At 37.2% G+C, this 23,916-nt stretch overlaps 1 protein-coding gene across 1 annotated transcript in view; it reads right to left on the bottom strand.

Annotated features, from left to right (window-relative positions):
- The window catches only part of BRDT (bromodomain testis associated), a 47,748-nt gene extending 27,407 nt beyond the window's left edge, over positions 1-20,341 (bottom strand). Inside the window, exons 1-11 of the mRNA XM_027973729.2 lie at positions 14,283-20,341; positions 13,206-13,343; positions 11,706-11,820; positions 7,856-8,025; positions 6,682-7,035; positions 3,729-3,857; positions 2,706-2,894; positions 1,872-2,044; positions 1,506-1,795; positions 1,305-1,418; positions 731-874 (exon numbers count right to left, since the gene is read on the bottom strand). Coding sequence (XP_027829530.1) covers positions 731-874; positions 1,305-1,418; positions 1,506-1,795; positions 1,872-2,044; positions 2,706-2,894; positions 3,729-3,857; positions 6,682-7,035; positions 7,856-8,025; positions 11,706-11,820; positions 13,206-13,343; positions 14,283-14,471 — 2,005 coding nt within the window. The 5' untranslated portion in view covers positions 14,472-20,341. The remainder of the gene's footprint in view (positions 1-730; positions 875-1,304; positions 1,419-1,505; positions 1,796-1,871; positions 2,045-2,705; positions 2,895-3,728; positions 3,858-6,681; positions 7,036-7,855; positions 8,026-11,705; positions 11,821-13,205; positions 13,344-14,282) is intronic.
- Positions 20,342-23,916: the final 3,575 nt, after the last annotated feature.

Genomic DNA, 23,916 nt, shown 5'->3' with positions numbered 1-23,916 from the left:
TATGCCTTCTGGTGAACAATGCTGGAATGCCTCTGCCAAGACCATATCCTGAGGGCAACAATTACCTGTCTACTACATAACTGTCAATGAAAGAGTACAAACAAAACATGAATTAAGCTTGAGTTAAGCTTGATATAGTTGATGATAAACTCTATGAGGTAATATCATACTTTAGCATAACTGAGAATCTGAAGTTAAGGTATATTTTTCTACAAATAGAAGATAACCTACAGTGAAGAAAACACTGAAGTGAAAAAAAATCTGCTTCACACCACTTCTAGGATGACTGGTTTCTTAATTCAAAATGATTATCCAATTCAGAATGTACTGTCACAACACTGCACACTTTGCAACATTAGAGTGATTTGATATAGCAAAATAAAAGATGTCCTCAAATAATATTTTATTAAAAGAAGATCAGCATTTTATTTTTTGATATTTTTGGTATTAAGATCTGAACTATATATTGATATTATCCCACCTTTAGTAAATTATTTTCAACAGTACAAGCCTATTTGCAATATTACAAGCCTGTAGGTCACATATATATAATAAGAAGTTTCACTTTACACAGTATCTCTTTTAAGAAAACAGTTGTAGGACTGTCAACATGCAATTAAATAAGTGTGGCATCCCACCATAGATTCTGGGTAAGTAACAAACATTTTTTCACACTATAAGTCTCAGTATTACAAGAGAAATATTTTCCCACAAGCAGAAGTAAGCTAACCTGATTCGGAATCACTGCTGTCTGAAGAACTTGAATCACTGCTACTACTTTCAGACTCTGATGAACTACTGCTGCTGCTACTGCTGCTACTTTCACTCAGTCGGGAACCACTTCCAATGGCCTTGGATGATTGAGTTTTCTCAGCTACAGAAGAAGACAAGACATTAAAAATGGCAGATATTAAATTGTCACAGGAACATTTTAAAAACTGCTACTGGGACTTTCCTGGTGGTCCAATGGTTAAGAATTCACCTGCCAATGCAGGGGACACAGGTTTAATCCCTGGTTCCAGAAAATTCCATATGCTGCGGGGTGACTAAGTCTGTGTACCACAACTGTGTACTGAGCCTGAGCTCTAGAGCCAATGAGCCACAACTACTGAAGCCTGCGTGCCTAGAGCCTGTGCCCCACAACAGCAGAAGCCACCGCAATAAGAGCCCCATGCACCACAACTAGAAGAGCAGCTCTAGCTTGCTGCAACTAGAGAAAGAAAGCCCATGCACAGCAACTAAGACCCAGTGAAGCCAAAAATAAGTAAATTAAAAAAACAAACAAGCAAAAAACAGATACCTACGTTTTGTTTGACGTTTTCTAGAATTTAACTGATTATTGACATCCAGTAACCGCTTTTCCAATTCTAGTTTTTTCTCTGAATGAAGTTCTTCTCTTGACTTCATTGTTCTCTTACCTATGTGATTTAGAAGGAAAAATAAAAAGTGAGTACAACCAAAAGAGTGAGTACAACACAAATACTAGACTGCTTCCTAATACATACCATGAGGTTTTAGTGATCTTTTCCTTAGACATCCAGCAACATATTTTTGCAGCTCTCTCAGTGTTGATGATTTCAGTGTTTCAAAGTCTATCTCTATCTCATCAGGGCTGGAATTTCTCAATGAAGGCTCTCTGGATTGTATTATATGAACGACTCGCCCAAGTTTATCTCCAGGGAGTTTGTTTATATCCAAACTCAACTGTCTTTTCTCATCGTAGTTCATAGGTTTTGCATTATCTTCATCTTCAGATTTCATAGTGAAGACCTGTGGTTTCCTCTTCTTTGGCAGACTGTAACAAAAGTTAAATTTAATCAAATGTATTTCAGAAATGTTATCTTAATAAGGCATCATTTAAAGATACTTACTTGCGCTTGGGTTTTTCCTTTAGTTTCATTTGCTTCAACTTTTTCCTTGGATTTTCATCTCTGTTATCAATCTTTTCTTTTTTCTTTTTCCTTTTAGACTTCTCATTCTTTCTCTTTAGCTTACGAAAAGGTACTTGGGACAGAACCTGTAGCTGTTGATGAACAGCTTCAAGCTAATAAAGGAAAAATGCTTTAAGCATTAATGATTCTAAATAAAGAGAGGAGAAAAAAATGAAGGCACTCAAAAGTCAACAGTATAAAGATTTTAAAATTAAAAAAATAAAAAACTAAAAAAAAAAAGTCAACAGTACCCTTTATGAAATTCATTTACTTCAGACTGATATTTCATAAATTCATTATTTTGAAGGGTGTGTTTCAAAGAATATTATATATTTAACCCATAAACTTAAATATTCATCTAAAAACAGACCAAGAATCATTATTTTTCCAGGTAGTCTTAAGTCTTAAATCACTGATTTTTCAGGATTGAACTCATAGCAGGTTAACATTTTATCATAAAAGGTAATAAATGTTAAATAAAGATCCCACCCATAAACTATCAAGGTTATGTTATATAAATGTTTCAGTAAGAATCAACTCATTGTGGTTGGTAATATAAATAACAGAATTTTAAGATGTATAGATTTTTTAGTAGAAAAAACTATTAAACATTAAGTATATGCCAATAAGTAAAGTCACAGTTGCTAAGCGATCTAGATAATAACAGCTTTTAATCTACTTTTAATCTACAAACTGGATTTTATAATAGATCATCAGCAAGCAGCAGCAGCTCATAGGAAGAATATAAAAACTTCTATCAGTAAAATGAACTACCTGCTCCTGAAGCTTTGCAAGACGCTGAACTCGTTCATCTTCAGAATCACCAGAAGAGTTATCTTCAGAAGAAGCTTCACTACTGCTTTCTCTATCAAGGGTTTTTGTGGTATCTGTTTTGATGTAATATACAGGCATACTCTCAACAGGTTCATCTGGGATCTTTGCAAAGTGCACTTCGAAAACATCCTATAATGGAAAATGACACTGTTAAGAGCTCTGCATTTCTGATTTAATGCAGCAAGAACATCTTTTAAGAAAATGTACATTTCAGTGTCACTTTTTTCGGCTGCACTGTGCAACTTGCTGTATCCCAGTTCCCCAATCAGGACTGAACTCTAGCCCCTGGCAGTGAAAGTGTGGTGGAGTCCTAAACACTGAACTGCCAGGGAATTCCCTCAGTGTCATATGTTGATGAGAACTCTGTTTTCTTTGTGGTAATCATTTCACAGTGTATGCATATATTGGATCATAGTCTTATATACCTTAAACTAATGCAATGTCAATTATATCCCTATAAAAGTGGAGGAAAAAGAAGATTTACCAGAAATATAGTTAAGACCTCATGCTTCCCTGACTACCAATCTTAGCAACTTTTGTGTTTTTCCAGGTAAGACAGATCTTTCAGATTAACTGGGGGACTTCTTTTTAGATCTCCTGCCCTGTGACTGCATCATTCTACTAATCCCCAATGACTCAGCCTCAAAAGTCCTTGAGCCTTCTGTTCAGGCTCATTGAATGCGACACTGACTCCAGTCAACTCTGTCTCAGATATCTACCGTCCTTTCTTCACTAGTATTTCCCCAATCTCTTCTATATATAGGGCAGCTTCATTAAAACATTCACTACTAATGGATACTATACCTCATAAAGCAAACAACCCACCCCCACAATTTTAAAAGTACAAATTATGCTTTACTACTTGGTGGGGGTAAGGGGTATTATTTTTTATCTCTTGAGTTATGAAATATTTTAAGCTATGTTCAGAGGAAACTCACTTTCAGAACGCAAGTAAAAACTCACCTGAAGCATTCTTGCCATTGTAACCACTTCATGGTCTGGAGGGTTGTACTTATAGCAATTCATGAACATTAATCTAACATCTGCAGCAAATTCATATGCATCTTTATATTCCTGGTTATCCATTTTTGCCTAAATTAAAAAATTACAGAATTTTGGGCACCTATATTAAGTGTTTATATTATAAAATAATTCCAACATAGAATAGAATAATAGGTAATACCAAAACCAGATACCCACCATCCAGATTTGACAAAATTAAAACTCTGCTACATGTTTTGTATTTTTAGACTTTGAAAAAGATCCAATGAATTTTGATAAGTAGAGATGAAGGAGGACATTCCAAGTAAAGAAAAGAACAGAAACAAAAATCACAAAAGCAGGGGGAAAATGGAGTGTTTCCTGATAATCTAGGATAGACTAGTTTGATTGTAGCAAAACAATGAGTAAATAAACTCCTTAAATCAGCCTTGAACATCTAAATGAAAGGTTTATAATATTAAAATTCTCCTGGGAATGGAAAGACATTAAAAACTGAACAGGAGAAATATCAGGATGGGTTACATTTTTAGGTAGCTGCATATAAAGTGGATAGAACAGTGAGGATGTAGAGTAGCCAGTTAGGCAGTTACTATAAAATGAAAAATGATCAGACAAAAAAATCCTATAAACTGCTGGGAAAAATAAGTGTATATTAACATAAAATCTATGAACAAATACAAAAGGCCAATAAACAAATATAGCATGCCAGACTTATTTGTAATTTAAAAAACACAAAACTAAACAAGAAGCATAATTTTCTACCACTTAGATCACTGGCAATTTGGAATGATTCAAAGAACTAAATTAAAGTCACTATCTTCTTATCCCTGGAATTCTTTAATAGCCTCATCACCCAGTCTTCACACTGTTACTAGAGAAGTCATTATAGGAAACAAATATGCGGACATAACCCTCACGTTTAATGCCAGCTCTAGGCCTCTACGATGAGGGCTTTTCATGTTCAAGTCCCAGTTTCCCTGCAGACTCATTTCCTCCTAATCACTTTTTTATATTACATTCATGTTGGCTTAAATATTGTATTCTGGAATTTTTTTTTTTTAATTACCTCAAGGCGTTCCAAGTTGCTTCCCCTGCCTGAAATGTCCTGTAACTTACTAAGTCCTACTTACCAGTTAAGACTCAGCTCAGGTTTACCTATTTCAGGTACTGTTTCATGACCTTTCAGTCTGAATTAGCTTAAGTATTAGGGGAAAGTAGAAAAGCGTATTTTGAACTGTCCCATCACTTTGTAGGAAATAGATGGGGAAACAGTGGAAACAGTAGCAGACTTTATTTTTGGGGGCTCCAAAATCACTGCAGATGGTGACTGCAGCCATGAAATTAAAAGAGGCTTACTCCTTGGAAGGAAAGTTATGACCAACCTAGATAGCATATTCAAAAGCAGAGACATTACTTTGCTGACTAAGGTCCATCTAGTCAAGGCTATGGTTTTTCCAGTGGTCATTTATGGATGTGAGAGTTGGACTGTGAAGAAAGCTGAGTGCCAAAGAATTAATGCTTTTGAACTGTGGTGTTGGAAAAGACTCTTGAGAGTCCCTTGGACTGCAAGGAGATCCAACCAGTCCATTCTGAAGGAGATCAGCCCTGGGATCTCTTTGGAAGGAATGATACTAAAGCTGAAACTCCAGTACTTTGGCCACTTCATGCGAAGAGTTGACTCATTGGAAAAGACTCTGATGCTGGGAGGGATTGGGGGCAGGAGGAGAAGGTGGGGGCAGGAGGAGAAGGGGACGGCAGAGGATGAGATGGCTGGATGGCATCACTGACTCGATGGATGCGAGTCTGAGTAAACTCCGGGAGTTGGTGATGGACAGGGAGGCCTGGTGTGCGCGATTCACGGGGTCGCAAAGAGTCAGACACGACTGAGCAACTGAACTGAATGGTTAGTTGTTTTTTCAGAACTTAAAAAATGAGCTTCATCTTGAAAGTGCTAATTTCCAATCAAGAAGAATACAATTAAACACACAGCTGGAGAGAGGAAAGAGATTATCTACAAAGGGATGCAAGCAGACTGATAGCAGACTTCCTAACAATAACAATACATGCCAAAAGATACTGTCCTAGTGCTGGGGAAAATAACTAGTTCTAGAATGTCATAGTTAAGGAACCATTCAAGAATAGACAAAGCACAGATACTTTCAGAGAAAAAACTATGAAGAGTTTACTACCTATAAATGCTCATGGATGAACTACTAAAGCTTGCACTTCAGCAAAAAGAAAAACCAAGACAGGAAAGAGTAAGCAGCAAGAAATAAGGGTGAGCACAAAAGTTAGTAACATGTTCACAAAAAATGTTGATGATGAAATAAAATAAAACTGTGTTTATTTAATAAAAGAAGAACCAAACTTCCAGATAATAATAAAGAACAGGGAGTACAATCAGTAGTTATTTAGGAAGAACACTGAGATAATGCATCATTTTGAAAATGGTATAGTTCTATTCTTTTAGTAGTTTCCCTAAAATAAATATGCATAACTAAATTTTTCCAGTAATTTAAAGTTTCCAAATCAGCAATAAAGAAAACTTACCTGGCAGAGAATTGGAAACCACATAAGTGCCTTGCCAAAAAACTTTTTTGTATTATTATGCAAATTAAAAATATTTTAAATATATAACAATAAAATATCTACAAAGTGAAAGTTTAGGGTACAGAGTTATATTACATTCTATAACTCAAACACTGTGGTAAAATAACCAAGAATGTGCTTGAACTGAAGAAAATAAGAAGACACACTTTAAAATGTTCCCATTATTTAAAAATGTTCCCATCATTTACTTCAGGTGATATGACTGGTGATTTTTTATCTTTTTCTGAATTTTAAATTTCTTTATGATGACAAGATTACTTTTATAGTCAAGAAAAGAAGTTCCTCTTATTAAGACAGCATTTACCTTGATGGTTCCAAGATCCATTGGGGTTTTCACAATATCATAGTAGTTATGGAGTCCCAAAGCATTAACATCAACAGGATTATAAAAGGGCCATGCATATGACAAGTGTTTCTTTCCAAGCATTTCTTTAAGAATCTCACTACAGTGCCTTAATTGCTCGGTTACTTTAGCATTCTTTACAACTTTATATTGTTGCTGAGAATCTGGCAAAACATTCTTTAGCATATTTTCTTTTATAGGTGGCATTTTCCCTGATTTTTTTTCTGTAAGTGTTGGGGAAGATTCATCACTTGCTTTAACTACTGAAGTTGTAGGAGTTGTTGTATCTGCTTTCCTCTTCACACCCTTTGTAACCTAAAGTGAAACAATTTGAAAACAAGATTATATTTAAAGTGACATTCAGAGCAACAGTTTTCAAACTATGATCATTACCCTTATCAGTTAAAAAAATGAAATGATATTTAGCACCAGGTCATCTATGTTTTTAGGAAAAGTTAATTTTCGTTCATAGGTAAAATAAATAGTTCAAATATTTCCTTCCCACATCCCAAAGAATTGTCTGGTCAACTTTGAGACCAACGAAAGGTGGGGAAAAGTCATGGTTATATTAAAAAAAAAAAGTTTCTGAATACCTGAAATCAGCTAGGGTACACAATTTTAAAAAGAAAATTGTTAACCCACCAAGTTGTGAACCAATAAAAGTTACACCCCTCACACACCAAAAAGTAGCTAGACAACTGATACTAATACTACAGAGATAATAAATCGGTTCAGATTCTACCTAAGAATCTGGTTTGCACCCCAGGTCTCCGTTCACAAAATGTGTACAGACAAAAAGACTTTTGACTGCTGTATCTCTTTCTGTCTTTAGTTGCTAAGTCGTGTCTGACTCTTGCGACCCCATGGACTGCAGCCTGCCAAGCTCCTCTGTCCATGGGATTCTCCAGGCAAGAATACTATAGTGGGTTGCCATTTCCTTCTCCAGGGGATCTTCCCAACCCAGGGATTGAACCCAGGTCTCCCTGCACTGCAGACAGATTCTTTACCAAATGAGCTATGAGGGAAGTCCAACTGCTGTATGCTTAAGACCAATTTTTCTATAAACTTCAAAAAACGGTACAGATCACAAAAAAAAAACTTACGCTGAAACATTTTAAAGTGAAAGTAAACTTACCTGGGTGACTGTTTGTGAGACAGTGTTGAGTGGAGCACCTTGTGCCAGGTTTGAAGGAGAAACAGATATTTCAGGAAATACAGAAGGAATTACTTGCTGTGTAAGCAGTTTTCCCAGCGCTTTGGGGGACTGTTTTCCTTTAATAGAAACTGTCATATTCTGTTGAGTACCTAGTAAAATGTGAACAAGATTCAGTATCTGAGTAAGACATAAAGCAATTTTTCTCTTAGCATCCTACATTAATACATTTAGTTCAACTTTTGTGATTTTAGCTTTACGTAGCTATAATCCTGAGCAAAAATTTCAGACACACTGGAGACAACTACATGGTACTGTGTGAGGTCTTCAGAATGCTCAGCATGTTAGTCCATCACTGGCTGACACAGAACAGATGTGAACATGATTCTCTCATCAAAGGAATATCTGTACATGTTTTGTTGTCCTGTATGTTCCCAAAGAGTGCTAACTGGAGACATCTGGATCACATTACTCTGAAATCTATTACAATCAGTACCCAGGATCCACAGGTTCCGCACATGCGGATTCAACCCTCCTTGGATACAATGCTCAGATGCAACCCATGGATATGAAGGACCACTCTACTACGCCATTTTATATAAAGAACCCAAACATCCAAAGATTTTGGTATCCATGGAGGGGTCCTGGAACCTGTCCCTCATGATTTCGAGGCATGACTATATTTCAAATGCCCATCCTTCCATCAGGGTTAACTCTATTCTTCTAATTGCTCAGGTCAGAAACACTGGAGTCATCTGTGACTCCACTCTCTTTCTCAAACCCCATTTCCAATCCATCAGCAAACTTTTGCTCTATCTTCTTATCCAGAATTCAAGTATTACAGGTGGTAATAACCCTGCATTACTGCACTAGCATCCTAAGAGGCCTTCTTTCCTTCTGCTTTTTACATCCTGTATTCTATTCTCAAAAATAACAATCAAATTCAAATAAGATTGAGACACTTCTGCTCAGTGCCCAATGGTTTCTAACTTTTCCTCCAAGTAAAAGCTAAAGTCCTCACAATGGTTTCTCAGGACCCCATAAGACCTCTCTACCCTTTTCCCCATATGTCTGCTCTCCTCCCAACCTCTTTTTCCTATCATCCTACCCCCTTCACTTATTTCACTCCAGACTACTGGCCTGCTGTCCTCAAGTTTGGTAAGCATAAGCAGACTATTTGTTCCACCGGTCAGGAGACAGCCTTATGGTTCACTTCAACATTTCCTTCAGGCTTTACTCAAATTCTCAAATATGACCTTCCCTTCTCCAGCCAACCTATATAAAACAACCCCCTTTCTCTATTCCACCAGTCGCTAGTTCACTTTTTTCCATGCTATTATCATAGTTGACATACAATATATAAGAATCTCTAACTCCCCAAATCCTATAAATCTAGGAGTTAATAGAACACAGATGGAATTTAGGAAAAGTATACCTAATACCAAGCCCTGAAAAATACCTCAATAGAGATTGATAAGGCCAAGAGGACTACAGAATGGAAAGCAAACCCACAGAACTAATATATACCAAGAAACAAAGGCATTTCAAGAGACAGTAGCCTTCTAAAGCAAACACTGACAAATGAGAATAGAAAAATATTACTTAAATTTCACAACATAAAGACTACTGATAAGAACCTTTTTAGTGATGTATGTAGTATGGCTAGAACCTATACTGAAGTGTGTTCATGAGTATGTAAGAAGAAAACAAAAAAACAGGAAGGATACAGGGAAAAGGTGAGTTTTAAAGATAAAATACTAGAGCATATTTATAGCATAATAAAACTAACCTGATAGAGAATGAAAGATTAATGATGCATGAAACAGGATAACCAAAGCAATAAAATCCTTAAGAAAGTAAGGAGGGAAGCAAAATTCAGATCATAAATGAAGGCAATGGCCCAAAGTAACAAAAGAGAAAAGGATCGTGCTATAGGAGTTTGCCCTAGTTGACCCCTCTGTCTGGAATGTTCTTTGAACCTATCATGTATGTATCTCTTTCACTACTAAAATGTAAACTCTAATACAGAACAGTGTTTTGGTACATAAGAAGTACCTAAATATCTGTTCAATCAATAAATCAACACCAATTCAATTATGGCAAAGTTTTTCCTTTGCCATAAAGTATCAACATGTAATCACATTATTTAGACTAGCTACCATCATATGGCAGTTTACCTACCAACATGCATAAAAAAAAATAACATGACTTAAGCAATAGAAAGCTTCTACTGAAAGTCACTTGGAAATCTACACCTTCCCAAACTTGAGTTCCATCACCTCTAAAGCCTTCTGCAGCTTTTCCAGTGCAAGTCAATTTCTCACTCGAACCACAGCACATGCTATGTGTAATTTTACCTGATGGTTTTTCTAATGCACTGCCTTATTATTTTAAGAAGTTTTATAATGCTTAGGCTTATTCTGTAATACTTAAGATCAATCTTCAAAAATAAGAATAAAATAATCAGTTATTATTCAGTAAGTATCTATCTCACAGGATGGACCAAAGTAAGCTATAAGTTATGATCCACCCTAAAGATCTATTAACAACTAGGAAAAAAGTATATCATACTATCAATAAAACAACCGCAACCGTCCCCTGAAGTGGAGCAAGTTTCCTATGTTCCAGTCACTTAACATATACCTTACAAATATTTATAAAAATGAAAACTAAATTATTGCCAGATATCATAGATGAAGAAACACGGAATGATTACAGAACTTAACCAAGATTTATAGCTTCAGTGACCCAAAGATAAACCAACATTTGAACTGTGACAATCTTGGTTTACCTCTTTCAATAACCCTTCTGAACATTTAAGATTAATTTTATAACTTCTTATTTAAATATTATGATATTAGCTGTAAAACATTTCCCATTAAAGTTAAAAAATTTTAAATCTTTATTAAATTTGTTACAATATTGCTTCTGTTTTATGTTATTTTGGGCACAAGACATGTGAGATCCTAGCTCCCCATTTAGGGATCAAACCTGTACCTGCTGCACTGGAAAGCAAAATGTTAACCACTGGACCACCAGGGAAATTCCTCTCCCTCCTAGAGTTTTGAGTTAAGAATTAGAAAATGAGAATTTTCAAACCCAACAGCAACTTTTCATTCTTAGCTCGGGGATCTTTTGGTACAGAAATATTGGCAATTTTGGCCCTCTTAATTAATACAACACAGATACATGATCCACTGAAATAGCAGTTGCAACTAGGATTTATTTGGTGCCCACTATGTGAATGGCATAGGGTTTCCCCGGTGGCTCAGCAGTAAAGCTCACCTGCCAATGCAGCAGATGTGGGTTCAATCTTTGGGTCAGGAAGATCCCCTGGAGAAGAAAAAGGCAACCCACTCTATTGTTCTTGCCTGGGAAATCCCATGGACAAAGAAGCCTAGCAACTAACCAACAACAATAACAATGTGAATGGCACTATTCTGTAGGAAACCTGGCTGCAAGGCCATAATCTATGTAATCCTAATCTCGTATGACAGTCATTATGACAGCCATCTTTGTGCTCAACGTTCAGATTGTTTAAAGGGACATTTTATACCAATATAAGAGGATGTAAAAGGACTTCTAGATGTCTATCTCCTTTCAGGGATTTATTTACTTTTGGCAGCACTGCATTGCTTGCAAGATCTTAGTTCTCCCACCAGGGATCAAACTCATTCCTCTGGCAGTGAGAGCACCAAATCCTAACCACTGGACCAGGGAATTCCCAGGGATTTACTATTTAGTTCCAGTCATTATACTTATACATACACACACAAGCATTCAAATATATATGACAGAGAAAGAAAGAGAACATAAACTTTTTCTTGCTTACCTTTCTTTATTCTTTCCTTACCACCCACAACTTGTTCTTCTTGTGGCATCTGAGATAATTTCTGCCTGAACAGCTTTTCTAGAGCTTGAGCCATAAGAACAATGTCATCTCCAGGCTAGAAAATACACAAAATGCAATGTAAGTTTACACAGTATGGCCACTGTATCAAATTTGATAGTACTCTTAAGACAGTATTTACTAAACAGTATTTATTGCTTCTAAATTAAGTTTAGAAAACAGTACAGCGGCTCACACTTAAAATTCTGTCATCCTACCCCTTTAACTTCTAAAAAGGACTGGGGATGCCTTTCTGAGCACTAGAGGGTTATAATCCAACCAATCTTACTTATACACAAAAGTATTAATTTCCACCTTACAAATAGTTACAAACAAAACATATTCGTGGCTGTGGAAAGTACCTCTTGGTTTGACTTGATGTGATTCAATTTTCAATTAACTAAGCAATAAAGTGACACTGTAGAACTAAGTTTTTAAATCTTAACTATCTGCTTAGAAGTCTTCAACTTGCTGTACTTGACTACTGAGAAAAAAGTAAATTACAAAGCAAAAGCCTAAAGTGGAGACACATTTCTAAGTTAGCTATTAACAGTTAAGGAAAATTACTGAACTTTCTTTTAAAAAATTAAATGTAAGTGGACTCTTTAGAATTGTTAAAATGAATTTACCAATGGTATTGTCAGAACACTATTAGTTATGATTTTTTAAAAAATTCATATTGACTATAGTCTTAAATCTATTACACATAAGGTGGCACTGATGATTACCTTGGAAACTAAACCAACATTTTTTTTTTTTCAAACCAACATTTCTATTACATTTCAGTGTCACTAGTGATTCTGAATAAATGAGATATAAATTAAAAATTTCTAGATATGATAGGACCATTTGAAAAAGATGCTATACTCAGGGAAACAGGAATCCTATATGGAGGAAAACTGAATACACAAATCCAATTTTATGGATGAAAATAAAGGTGAAGATTAAGCTCACAATGTCTACATATATTATCATACAGGCTAGCACATTAACACAAATACAAATACTACTGCTGGGAGAAAACAGAACATGTCTGAATTTTAAGTTAATTTGTATGAATTTTAGAAGTACATCATTCATTTGGCTTCTTAGGTTATAGCTAGCAATCCATACCATAAAAATTTAACTAAGTTTAGTGTATAATTAGATTTATCATTCCTCTTATAACTAAAATGGCAGAAATGTAGATGAGAACATTTTGAAATAACGCTTTACTCACAGATAAAAACATAATAAGCCATTATAGCTATTCAGACAAAAATATAGCAAAATGGACAAATACTGCTACGTGGAAATTAGAAAATCAAGTAAAAAACAGTATTTTGACAAATATGTAATGTACCCCAAATCAAGACTTGAAATTTGAAATCAACACACTTATTTATATACATCTCCTCTATGTAAGAGCAAAGAATTAGCATGTATGGCATAAGGCTTACAGACCTTGTTGTATAAATAACAATTTGAGAACATTGTATTGAAATCTTCTATACATTCCGAAGCTTTCACATAATATTTATGTTCCAAGCGCTTCTTGATTGTATTTAAATCCATTGGGTTTTTTATAATGGTATAATAATCCTATGGTATAAGAAGAAATTCTAAATGTTAGTTGTAAGAATAAATTCACAACAATTGGTACATAAAGAATTTTAAGAAACTATACACCTGTAATTAGAGACAGAAATTGATTACCTTTAAAAGCCATAATATGGAAATAAAACCTTTTGTGATTAGAAACAAAGTTGATTACTATGACATTTTTCTTCAGAGAGAAGAAAAACAAAAGCCAATAACAAAATAGAATGCATAACAAAATAATAAAATAGTAGAACCATCCTGGAAAATAACAAGTAAATGGCATGAAGAAAAAGAAACTAGGATTTATGAGTACAATCTCGGCTCCACAGTTTACTAGTTACATTACAAATTCTTCAGCATTCTACTATCAGATGGCTAAACGGTGGTGCTAGTGGTAAAGCATCTGCCTCCCAATGCAGGAGATCTGAGTTTGAACCCTGGGTTGGAAAGATCCCCTGGAGGAGGGCATGGTAACTCACCCCAGTATTCTTGCCTAGAAAATCCCATAGACAGGGGAACCTGGCAGGCTACAGTCCATAGGGTCCCAAAGAGTTGGACACAACTAAGGCGACTTAGCATGCACAAAAATTTCTAATATAAGACCTAAAGTTGAATTGTGTGTGTGAAGCACCGGAGTCTGCCAGGAATTGTCAAGAGTGACTTCTTGGAGAAGGGGACATTTAAGACAACCTTACGTCAAAAATCAAGAACATATACTATAAACAAGAAACCATGTACTTATAATTTACCAGAAATTGCTAAAATGAGAATTTCAATCCTCAGAAAAATAAGTTTTTTTGCTAAGGAAAAAATATTCATTGGGATATTCTTTAGTGGTGCCGAATAATTTATTAAATATATTTCATAATAGTAGTCTGTCAGTGGACATTTACAGGGCTTTATTTGTTTTAAACAAACATAATTATAAGACACACTCACAGGCAACTTTAGTTTGACAGCATCCACAGGCTGCTGAAAAGGCCAGGAGAAACTATGCTTCCACAAAGCCTTCAGGACAACTTTCTGTAGATACTGCAGCTGATTCGTCAATCGTCCATTTTTCTTAGTATTTATACACTCTGGTGGTGGAGGGTTAACAATAGCTGTTTGTCGACTTGGCAGAGACATTCTCAACTGCTTCAAATCCTTATATTCTAGTGTTGTCTACAGGTACATATTCTGTTAAAACAAAACAACAACAACAACAACTGAGTTATTTTCAAAGCACCTTTAAAATGGTTTCTATAGGAACAGAAAAGTTTCCTTCAAAAGTAGATTTCATATTTTAAAGCATATCATGATTAGGACAGCAAGAGAAAAAAAAAACCAAATTATTCAATTTGAAAAACAAACACGAACCTTTTTCTATGTAAGTACTAAAAGTTGTTTCATTATGTATGCCTTCGTTTTGGGTGATTTAAGTTACTCCAATGTTTTACAGTAATTTCTTTCTGCCTTTCTGAAACACAAACTGAGGTCTTAGCAGGAAAAGTCTATAAATTCCTGGTTTAAAAAAAAAAAGAAGTAATAGGGAATGTTAAAGGTAATGTGAGTATACAGTTTATTCTACAACTATTAATTAGTTAAGGGAGAAAGGCAAAGGAATTTTTCTGGCTAATTTAAAGTGATTTATTTTAAAAGTGAATTATTAGGAAGAAAAATGACTCATGTTAAAATGCTACTGTTCAGCACATATTACTAAAACTAACATAGAATAGTTTAGAGCTTCATGAATATTTCAGAGAGATGGTATGTAACATCCCAAGTGACCAAGTGACCAAGTGAAGTAGCTCAGTCGTGTCCGACTCTTTGCAACCCCATGGACAGTATCCTGCACCAAGCTCCTCCATCCATGGGATTTTCTAGGCAAGAGTACTGGAGTGGGTTGCCGTTTCCTTCTCCAGGGAATCTTCCCAATCCAGGGATCGAACCCAGGTCTCCCGCATTGTAGACAGACGCTTTACCGTCTGAACCACCAGGCAAGTCCCATGTAACATCCCTAGACAACATTATTACTTTAAGGATAAAAGAGCAAAGGTACTACCAAGTGTATCAGCAAAATGAAAAGTATGATTATTAAATAAATTGTCCATTTTTAGAGATCAGTGTTAACATTTAGCCAGTATATGCACAAACACACACACATATTGCATTAAAGCAGTGTTAGTTTTCAACTCTTGCTGTAGAATTGTGGCAAAATACATACTGTTCAAAAGCATTAAGTATTCTCATATTTTTGAGCAACGTATCTCATCTTGTTTATCAGAACTTGTGTATCTCACAAAACTGAAACTCCATACTATACACATTAAACAATTCCTAAATCTCCCCTTTCTCCAGCTCCTGGCAACCACTGTTTAACTTTCTGTTTCTACGAATGTGACTACTCCAGTAATCTTACATAAGTACAATCTCATATAAGTAATCTCGTAAGTACAATCACACAGTACTTGTACAATGTAAGTATTTGTACAATATAAGTACATCACACAGTATTTGTCTTTTTGTGACTTGCTTATGGTGGCTCAGCTGGTAAAGAATCCGGCTGTAATGCAGGAGACCTGGGTTCAATCCCTGGGTTGGGAAGATTCCCTGGAGAAGGGAAAGGCTACCTACTCCAGCATTCTGGCCTGGAGAATTTCATGGACTGTATAGTCCATGGGGTTGCAAAAAGTTGGACACGAGTGAGTGACTTTCACTTCACTATCTATCTTAGCATAAGGTCTGAGGTTCATCCATATTGTAGCATGTGTAAGAATTTCCTTCATCTTAATATCCCATTGTATGTATACACGTTTTGTTTCTCCATTCATTCACTGACAGACACTGAGTAGTTTCCACCTTCTGGTTATTGTGAATAGTGCTGCTTTAAAAAAATATATATGGGTTTCCCAGGTGGCTCACTGGTAAAGAATCCACCTGCCAATGCAGGAGATGCAGGTTCAGTCCTTGGGTCAGGAAGATCCCCTGGAGAAGGAAATGGCAACCCACTCCAGTATTCTTGCCTGGGAAATCCCATGGACAGAGAAGCCTGGTGAGCTACAGTCCATGGGGTCGCAAAAAGAGTCAGACACGACTTAGTGACTAAACAACAAATAAATACCTCTTCAAGGCCCTGCTTTCAATTCATAGGGGTATATCCCTGCAAGTGCAGATGTGGAATTGCTAGATTGTATGGAAATTTTTAATTTTTTGAGGAATCTCATACTGTTTTCTACAGCAGCAGCATTGTTTTACATTCCTACCATTTAAGGGTTCCAATTTCTCCACATCCTCACATGTGCTATTTTCTGTTCTTTTGATTAATAGCAGCCATTGTAATGGGTGTGAGGCACTGCAGATCATTTTAAAAAATACCAATGCCCTTCTGAGATAGCCCACCCACTGTCTGTGGAGTGTATTTCTCCCAAGGTCATCTTGCCTTTTCAGAGAATCACTGTCTACAGAATGTGTATCTAAATAAACCCACTTCTAGGTCCCAACCCCTGGAGATATGGCTTGAGAATCAGTTTTATTTCTTTTTTAAGTTCCCTGGACATTCTGTTGTATAGTTAAGATTAAGAACCACTACTGGGGCTTCCCTGGTAGCTCCGCTGATAAAGAATCCATCTGCAATGCAGGATACCCCAGTTTGATTCCTGAGTCAGGAAGATCCCCTGGAGAAGGGATAGGCTACTCACTCAAGTATTCTAGGGGTTCCCTGGTGGCTCAGACAGTAAAGAATCTGCCTGCAATGAGGGAGACCTGGGTTTGATCCCTGGGTTGGGAAGTTTCCCTGGAGGAGGGCACAGCAACCCACTTCAGTGTTCTTGCCTGGAGAATCCCCATGGACAGAAGAGCATGGCAGGCTATAGTCCATGGAGTCACAAAGAGTCGGACACAACTGAGCCACTAAGCAAAAGAACCACTACATTAAAATGAATTAACTTGGAGGTGATTATCAGTCTTCCAATTTTATCTCATCATTTCACTTTTCTCATCTTATACAAATATGCACTAGAACTCAATAAAAAGTCATTGAGAAGAAAGAAGGTGCTATTTCAGTGTTGCAACTGAAACTGGCTCTTATCCTGGCTTTGCAATTATTTAAAGGTAGCCTACCTTTTGAATATCCAAATCACTGCATCCTCCTCCTCCACAACCACTAGGATGACTCCTATCCCCATACATTAAACTGTGACTGTTTTTTTAAATTTTACATAAATACAGTATTGTTTTGGAGAAGGCAATGGCACCCCACTCCAGTACTTTTGCCTGGAAAATCCCATGGACACAGGAGCCTGGTGGGCTGCAGTCCACGTGGTCGCTAAGAGTCGGACACGACTGAGCGACTTCACTTTCACTCTTCACTTTCATGCACTGGAGAAGGAAATGGCAACCCACTCCAGTGTTCTTGCTGGAGAATCCCAGGGATGGGGGAGCCTGGTGGGCTGCTGTCTTATGGGGTCACACAGAGTCGGACACAACTGAAGCGACTTAGCAGCACAGTATCGTTTACTATGTGTTACATTGTGTCTGTCTTTTTTACCAATATTGTTTTTGAGATTTATCTATGTTTTTGCCTGTGTATTCTATTGAAAAATCATATCAAAATTTATCCATTCCTATTGGGACTTTTAGGTTTTCCAATATTTAACTATGACAGATAATGCCATGAAATCCTTTAGTGTATATGTACATGCCTTATGTTAGGTATAAACCCAGAAGGGTTTAACAAAGGGTATAAACCCTTTGTTGGGACAAAGGTTATTTATATGTTCAACCTTAGAAGATACCACCAGTTTTCCAAAATGTACCAATTTATATACACAACAATAGTCTAAAAATTCCAGTTATTCCATATCTTTGTATTTGGTATTATAAACAGCTTGCATTTTAGCCATTCTGGTGGGTGTAAGATGGGATCTCACTGTGATTTTATTTCTCTGATGATTCCTCCTCCAAAACACATCTCAAATTCTCACTTCTTCCACCACTATGACCCTAGTCCCAGTGATCATCCTTTAACAAAGACTAACACCATCACCGCCAGACTGAGCTGAAACCTTCCAAGGTCTGGTTCATTGTTCCTTCCATCTCCTTTCCTACTCTCCCAGCTCAATCACTTCACACGAGCCATCCTTTTTTTTCAGTTCTTTGCATCAAGCCAGTTCTAGTCTCTGGGCCTTTACACTGTGCTTGGAATGCTCTTCTAGATCCTATTCAAAACTGTCAACTCCTTAGAGTGACTTTTCCTTCACATTCTCATTTTAAATAGGCATACTTAACTAGCTCCTCCCCAGTTCTAATTTATCAGCTAATACCCTCTTCACTACTATTATTTTTACCTACTTGTCACTGTCAGTCTTCCAATCCAACCCTCCCTCTAATCCCCAAAATGTAAATACTGCTTCAGCTTATGGACCTTGTTTGCATTGATTCAATGCATAAGACAGAGCCCACATATGCTGAATTAAAGTGTTCAGGTTGAATTTTATGTTAGAGATAGAGCAGATGTGACTTGTTTATATAGGGAGAAGTGGGGAGAGAATTAAGAATGTTTTACATCTAAGTTAGTTCCTGCTGCTCAGGAATCTGTCTTCAAAAAATAATAATAATAATGAATGAATGAATGTACATCAATTATAAAACACCGTTTTCAAATTTGTTCCACTCCTCAAAATATCAGCCTCAGGGCTTCTCTGGTGGTCCAGTGGCTAAGATTCTGGGCTCCCAACGCAGGGGGGATGGGTTTGTGCCCTGGTCAGGGAACTAAGATCCCACATGCTACAGCTGGGACATGACAGTTAAAAAAAAAAAAAAAAAAACCACCTCAGCCTAATTACACCAAATGATCTCAGTTTATAAGAAACTTTATTTAAACATTAACCTCTTGGTTTCTTTTATTCCCTAGTCTATTTCCTCTTATTTCGTAAGTGCCTCACCTCGCTTCCATAAGGATCTTCTTTCCCTTTTTCCAGAAACCTATTGTTTCAGTATTCCTTTATTTCCATTATTGTATGTTTCTTTTTTATTATGTTTATGAAGGCTTTCCTCTACTTAAATAAAGATTATGCAACACATGGTTCTGCTTCCTGCTTTATCTTAAGGTTTCATTTTCTGTGTTTATCTGTTATTAACTTCTGCTGATATCGCTGCCTACAAACATGTTCTAATCAACATCTTAAAATTATTTTTCTTAAAACACCTTTCCACACAAAAATCTGTATGCGGATGTTTATAGTAGCTTTATTCATTTTTACCAAAACTTGGGAGCAATAAAGATGTTCCTCAGCAGGAGAATGGATAAACTGTGAAGCAACAGTCAGACAACGGAATATTACTTAGTGCTAAAAAGAAATGATTTATAGAGCCACAAAAAGACATAAAGGAATATTAAATACAACAACAACATATGACATTCTGGAAAAGGTAAAACTATGGAGACAGTAAAAACCTCACTGGTTGCCAGGAGGTAGGGAGAGAAAAGGATGAAAAAAATGGAGAAGAGAATTTTTATGGTAATGAAGATACTCTGTATGATACGATAATGATGGATACATGCCATTATACATTTGTCCAAATCTTTAGGAAGAATAACACAAAGAGTGAACCCTAATGCAAACAACAGACTTTAAATTATAATGTTGTGTCAACAAAATTGAAAAGTATAGAGATGAACAAAATGGTTCATCTATTGTAACAAATATACCATTTTGTTTCAGGATGCTCCTAACAAGAGACTATGCATGTGCTGGGGCAGGAAATACATGGGAAACCTCTGTACATTTCCATTTTGCTGTGAACGTAAAGCTGCTCTAAAAAAAAACAAACAAAAAAACCCTTGGGTGCGCAAGAAATTTTGTGAAGGTCAAATATATTCATCCGCTTTCTCCAGCTCTCTTCTGAAACTGCTCTCCCAAGATCACTAAAATATTTTGAAATATTCCAACTCCCTCACTGGCCTTCCTCAGTTATCTCCTCAGACTCTGTAGTATTTGTAATGGCGAGCAACACTCTTAAAATTGTTCCCTTTTGCACCCAATACACCCGTAACTACTCATACCACTTCCTCATATGACCATTTTATTTCAGCACTTGTCCACATCTTCTTAATCGTGGTATTTAATCAGACATCTGGACCAGATTAGTCAAATCCAAAACTGAGGCTTTTGTATTATTTAGGAAAACAGTACTAACTAGTAAAAACTTAAATACTATGTATTGGGATAAAAGACACACGCATACATATATATCCAGACAAGACAAAATACAGTCTACATATCGTCTATAAAGAATTTTCGCCAAAAATGTTTAACAAGCTTGTAGATTTAACATTTTTGTAACAGAAAATTCAGTGGCTACAGCTGTGCTGTCCAGTCTGATAGCCTCTCAGTTCAGTTCAGTCGCTCAGTCGTGTCCGACTCTTTGCGACCCCATGAATCACAGCATGCCAGGCCTCCCTGTCCATCACCAACTCCCGGAGTTCACTCAGACTCACGTCCATCGAGTCAGTGATGCCATCCAGCCATCTCATCCTCTGTCATCCCCTTCTCCTCCTGCCCCCAATCCCTCCCAGCATCAAAGTCTTTTCCAATGAGTCAACTCTTCGCATGAAGTGGCCAAAGTATTGTAGTTTCAGCTTTAGCATCATTCCTTCCAAAGAAATCCCAGGATTGATCTCCTTCAGAATGGACTGGTTGGATCTCCTTGCAGTCCAAGGGATTCTCAAGAGTCTTCTCCAACACCACACTTCAAAAGCATCAATTCTTTGGCGCTCAGCTTTCTTCACAGTCCAACTCTCACATCCATACATGACCACTGGAAAAACCATAGCCTTGACTAGATGGACCTTAGTCAGCAAAGTAATGTCTCTGCTTTTGAATATGCTATCTAGGTTGGTCATAGCTTTTCTTCCAAGGAGTAAGCCTCTTTTAATTTCATGGCTGCAATCGCCATCTGCAGTGATTTTGGAGCCCCCCAAAATAAAGTCTGCCACTGTTTCCACTGTTTCCCCATCTATTTCCCATGAAGTGATGGGATCAGATGCCATGATCTTCGTTTTCTGAATGTTGAGCTTTAAGCCAACTTTTTCACTCTCCTCTTTCACTTTCATCAAGAGGCTTTTCAGTTCCTCTTCACTTTCTGCCATAAGGGTGGTGTCATCTGCATATCTGAGGTTATTGATGTTTCTCCCGGCAATCCTGATTCCAGCTTGTGTTTCTTCCAGTCCAGCATTTTTCATGATGTACTCTGCATATAAGTTAAATAAGTAGGGTGACAATATACAGCCTTGACATACTTCCTATTTGGAATCAGTCTGTTATTCCATGGCCAGTTCTAACTGTTGCTTCCTGACCTGCGTACAGATTTCTCAAGAGACAGGTCAGGTGGTCTGGTATTCCCAACTCTCTCAGAATTTTCCACAGTTGATTGTGATCCACACAGTCAAAGGCTTTGGCATAGTCAAAGCAGAAATAGATGTTTTTCTGGAACTCTCTCGCTTTTTCCATGATCCAGAGGATGTTGGCAATTTGATCTCTGGTTCCTCTGCCTTTTCTAAAACCAGCTTGAACATCAGGAAGTTCACGGTTCATGTATTGCTGAAGTCTGGCTTGGAGAATTTTGAGCATTACTTTACTAGCATGTGAGATGAGTGCAATTGTGCGGTAGTTTGAGCATTCTTTGGCATTGCCTTTCTTTGGGATTGGAATGAAAACCGACCTTTTCCAGTCTTGTGGCCACTGCTGAGTTTTCCGAATTTGCTGGCATATTGAGTGCAGCACTTTCACAGCATCATCTTTCAGGATTTGAAATAGCTCCACTGGAATTCCATCACCTCCTTTGTAGTGATGCTTCCTAAGGCCCACTTGACTTCACATTCCAGGATGTCTGGCTCTAGATGAGTGATCACACCATCGTGGTTATCCGGGTCGTGAAGATCTTTTTTGTACAGTTCTTCTGTGTATTCTTGCCACCTCTTCTTAGTATCTTCTGCTTCTGTTAGGTCCATACCAGTTCTGTCCTTTATCGAGCCCATCTTTGCATGAAATGTCCCCTTGGTATCTCTAATTTTCTTGAAGAGATTTCTAGTCTTTCCCATTCTGTTGTTTTCCTCTATTTCTTTTGCATTGATCGCTGAAGACGGCTTTCTTATCTCTCCTTGCTATTCTTTTGGAACTCTGCATTCAGATGCTTATATCTTTCCTTTTCTCCTTTGCTTTTCGCCTCTCTTCTTTTCACAGCTATTTGTAAGGCCTCCCCAGACAGCCATTTTGCTTTTTTTTGCATTTCTCTTCCATGGGGATGGTCTTGATTCCTGTCTCCTGTACAATGTCATGAACCTCATTCCATAGTTCATCAGGCACTCTGTCTTTCTGATCTAGTCCCTTAAATCTATTTCTCACTTCCACTGTATAATCATAAGGGATTTGATTTAGGTCATACCTGAATGGTCTAGTGGTTTTCCCTACTTTCTTCAATTTAAGTCTGAATTTGGCAATAAGGAGTTCATGATCTGAGCCACAGTCAGCTCCTGGTCTCGTTTTTGTTGACTGTATAGAGCTTCTCCATCTTTGGCTGCATAGAATATAATCAATCTGATTTTGGAGTTGACCATCTGGTGATGTCCATGTGTAGAGTCTTCTCTTGTGTTGTTGGAAGAGGGTGTTTGCTATGACCAGTGCATTTTCTTGGCAAAACTCTATTAGTCTTTGCCCTGCTTCATTCCGCATTCCAAGGCCAAATTTGCCTGTTACTCCAGGTGTTTCTTGACTTCCTACTTTTGCATTCCAGTCCCCTATAATGAAAAGGACATCTTTTTTGGGTGTTAGTTCTAAAAGGTCTTGTAGGTCTTCATAGCACTGTTCAACTTCAGCTTCTTCAGCGTTACTGGTTGGGGCATAGACTTGGATAACTGTGATATTGAATGGTTTGCCTTGGAGACGAACAGAGATCATTCTGTCATTTTTGAGATTGCATCCAAGTACTGCATTTTGGACTCTTTTGTTGACCATGATGGTTACTCTATTTCTTCTGAGGGATTCCTGCCCGAAGTAGTAGATATAATGGTCATCTGAGTTAAATTCACCCATTCCAGTCCATTTTAGTTCGCTGATTCCTAGAATGTCGACATTCACTCTTGCCATCTCTTGTTTGACCACTTCCAATTTGCCTTGATTCATGGACCTGACATTCTAGGTTCCTATGCAAGATTGCTCTTTACAGCATTGGACCTTGCTTCTATCACCAGTTACATCCACAGCTGGGTACTGATTTTGCTTTGGCTCCATCCCTTCATTCTTTCTAGAGTTATTTCTCTAGTGATCTCCAGTAGTATATTGGGCACCTACTGACCTGGGGAGTTCCTCTTTCAGTATCCTATCATTTTGCCTTTTCATACTGTTCATGGGGTTCTCAAGGCAAGAATACTGAAGTGGTTTGCCATTCCCTTCTCCAGTGGACCACATTCTGTCAGACCTCTCCACCATGACCCGCCTGCCCTGGGTTGCCCCGCGGGCATGGCTTAGTTTCATTGAGTTAGACAAGGCTGTGGTCCAACTTTAAATTTAAATTGACCAAAATTACCAAGATT

Source organism: Ovis aries, chromosome 1 (assembly GCF_016772045.2).
Source record: "Ovis aries strain OAR_USU_Benz2616 breed Rambouillet chromosome 1, ARS-UI_Ramb_v3.0, whole genome shotgun sequence".
In the NCBI taxonomy this organism is placed as follows: domain Eukaryota; kingdom Metazoa; phylum Chordata; class Mammalia; order Artiodactyla; family Bovidae; genus Ovis; species Ovis aries.
Note: the sequence above shows the minus strand (reverse complement) of the source record. Positions and strands in the feature narration are given on the sequence as shown.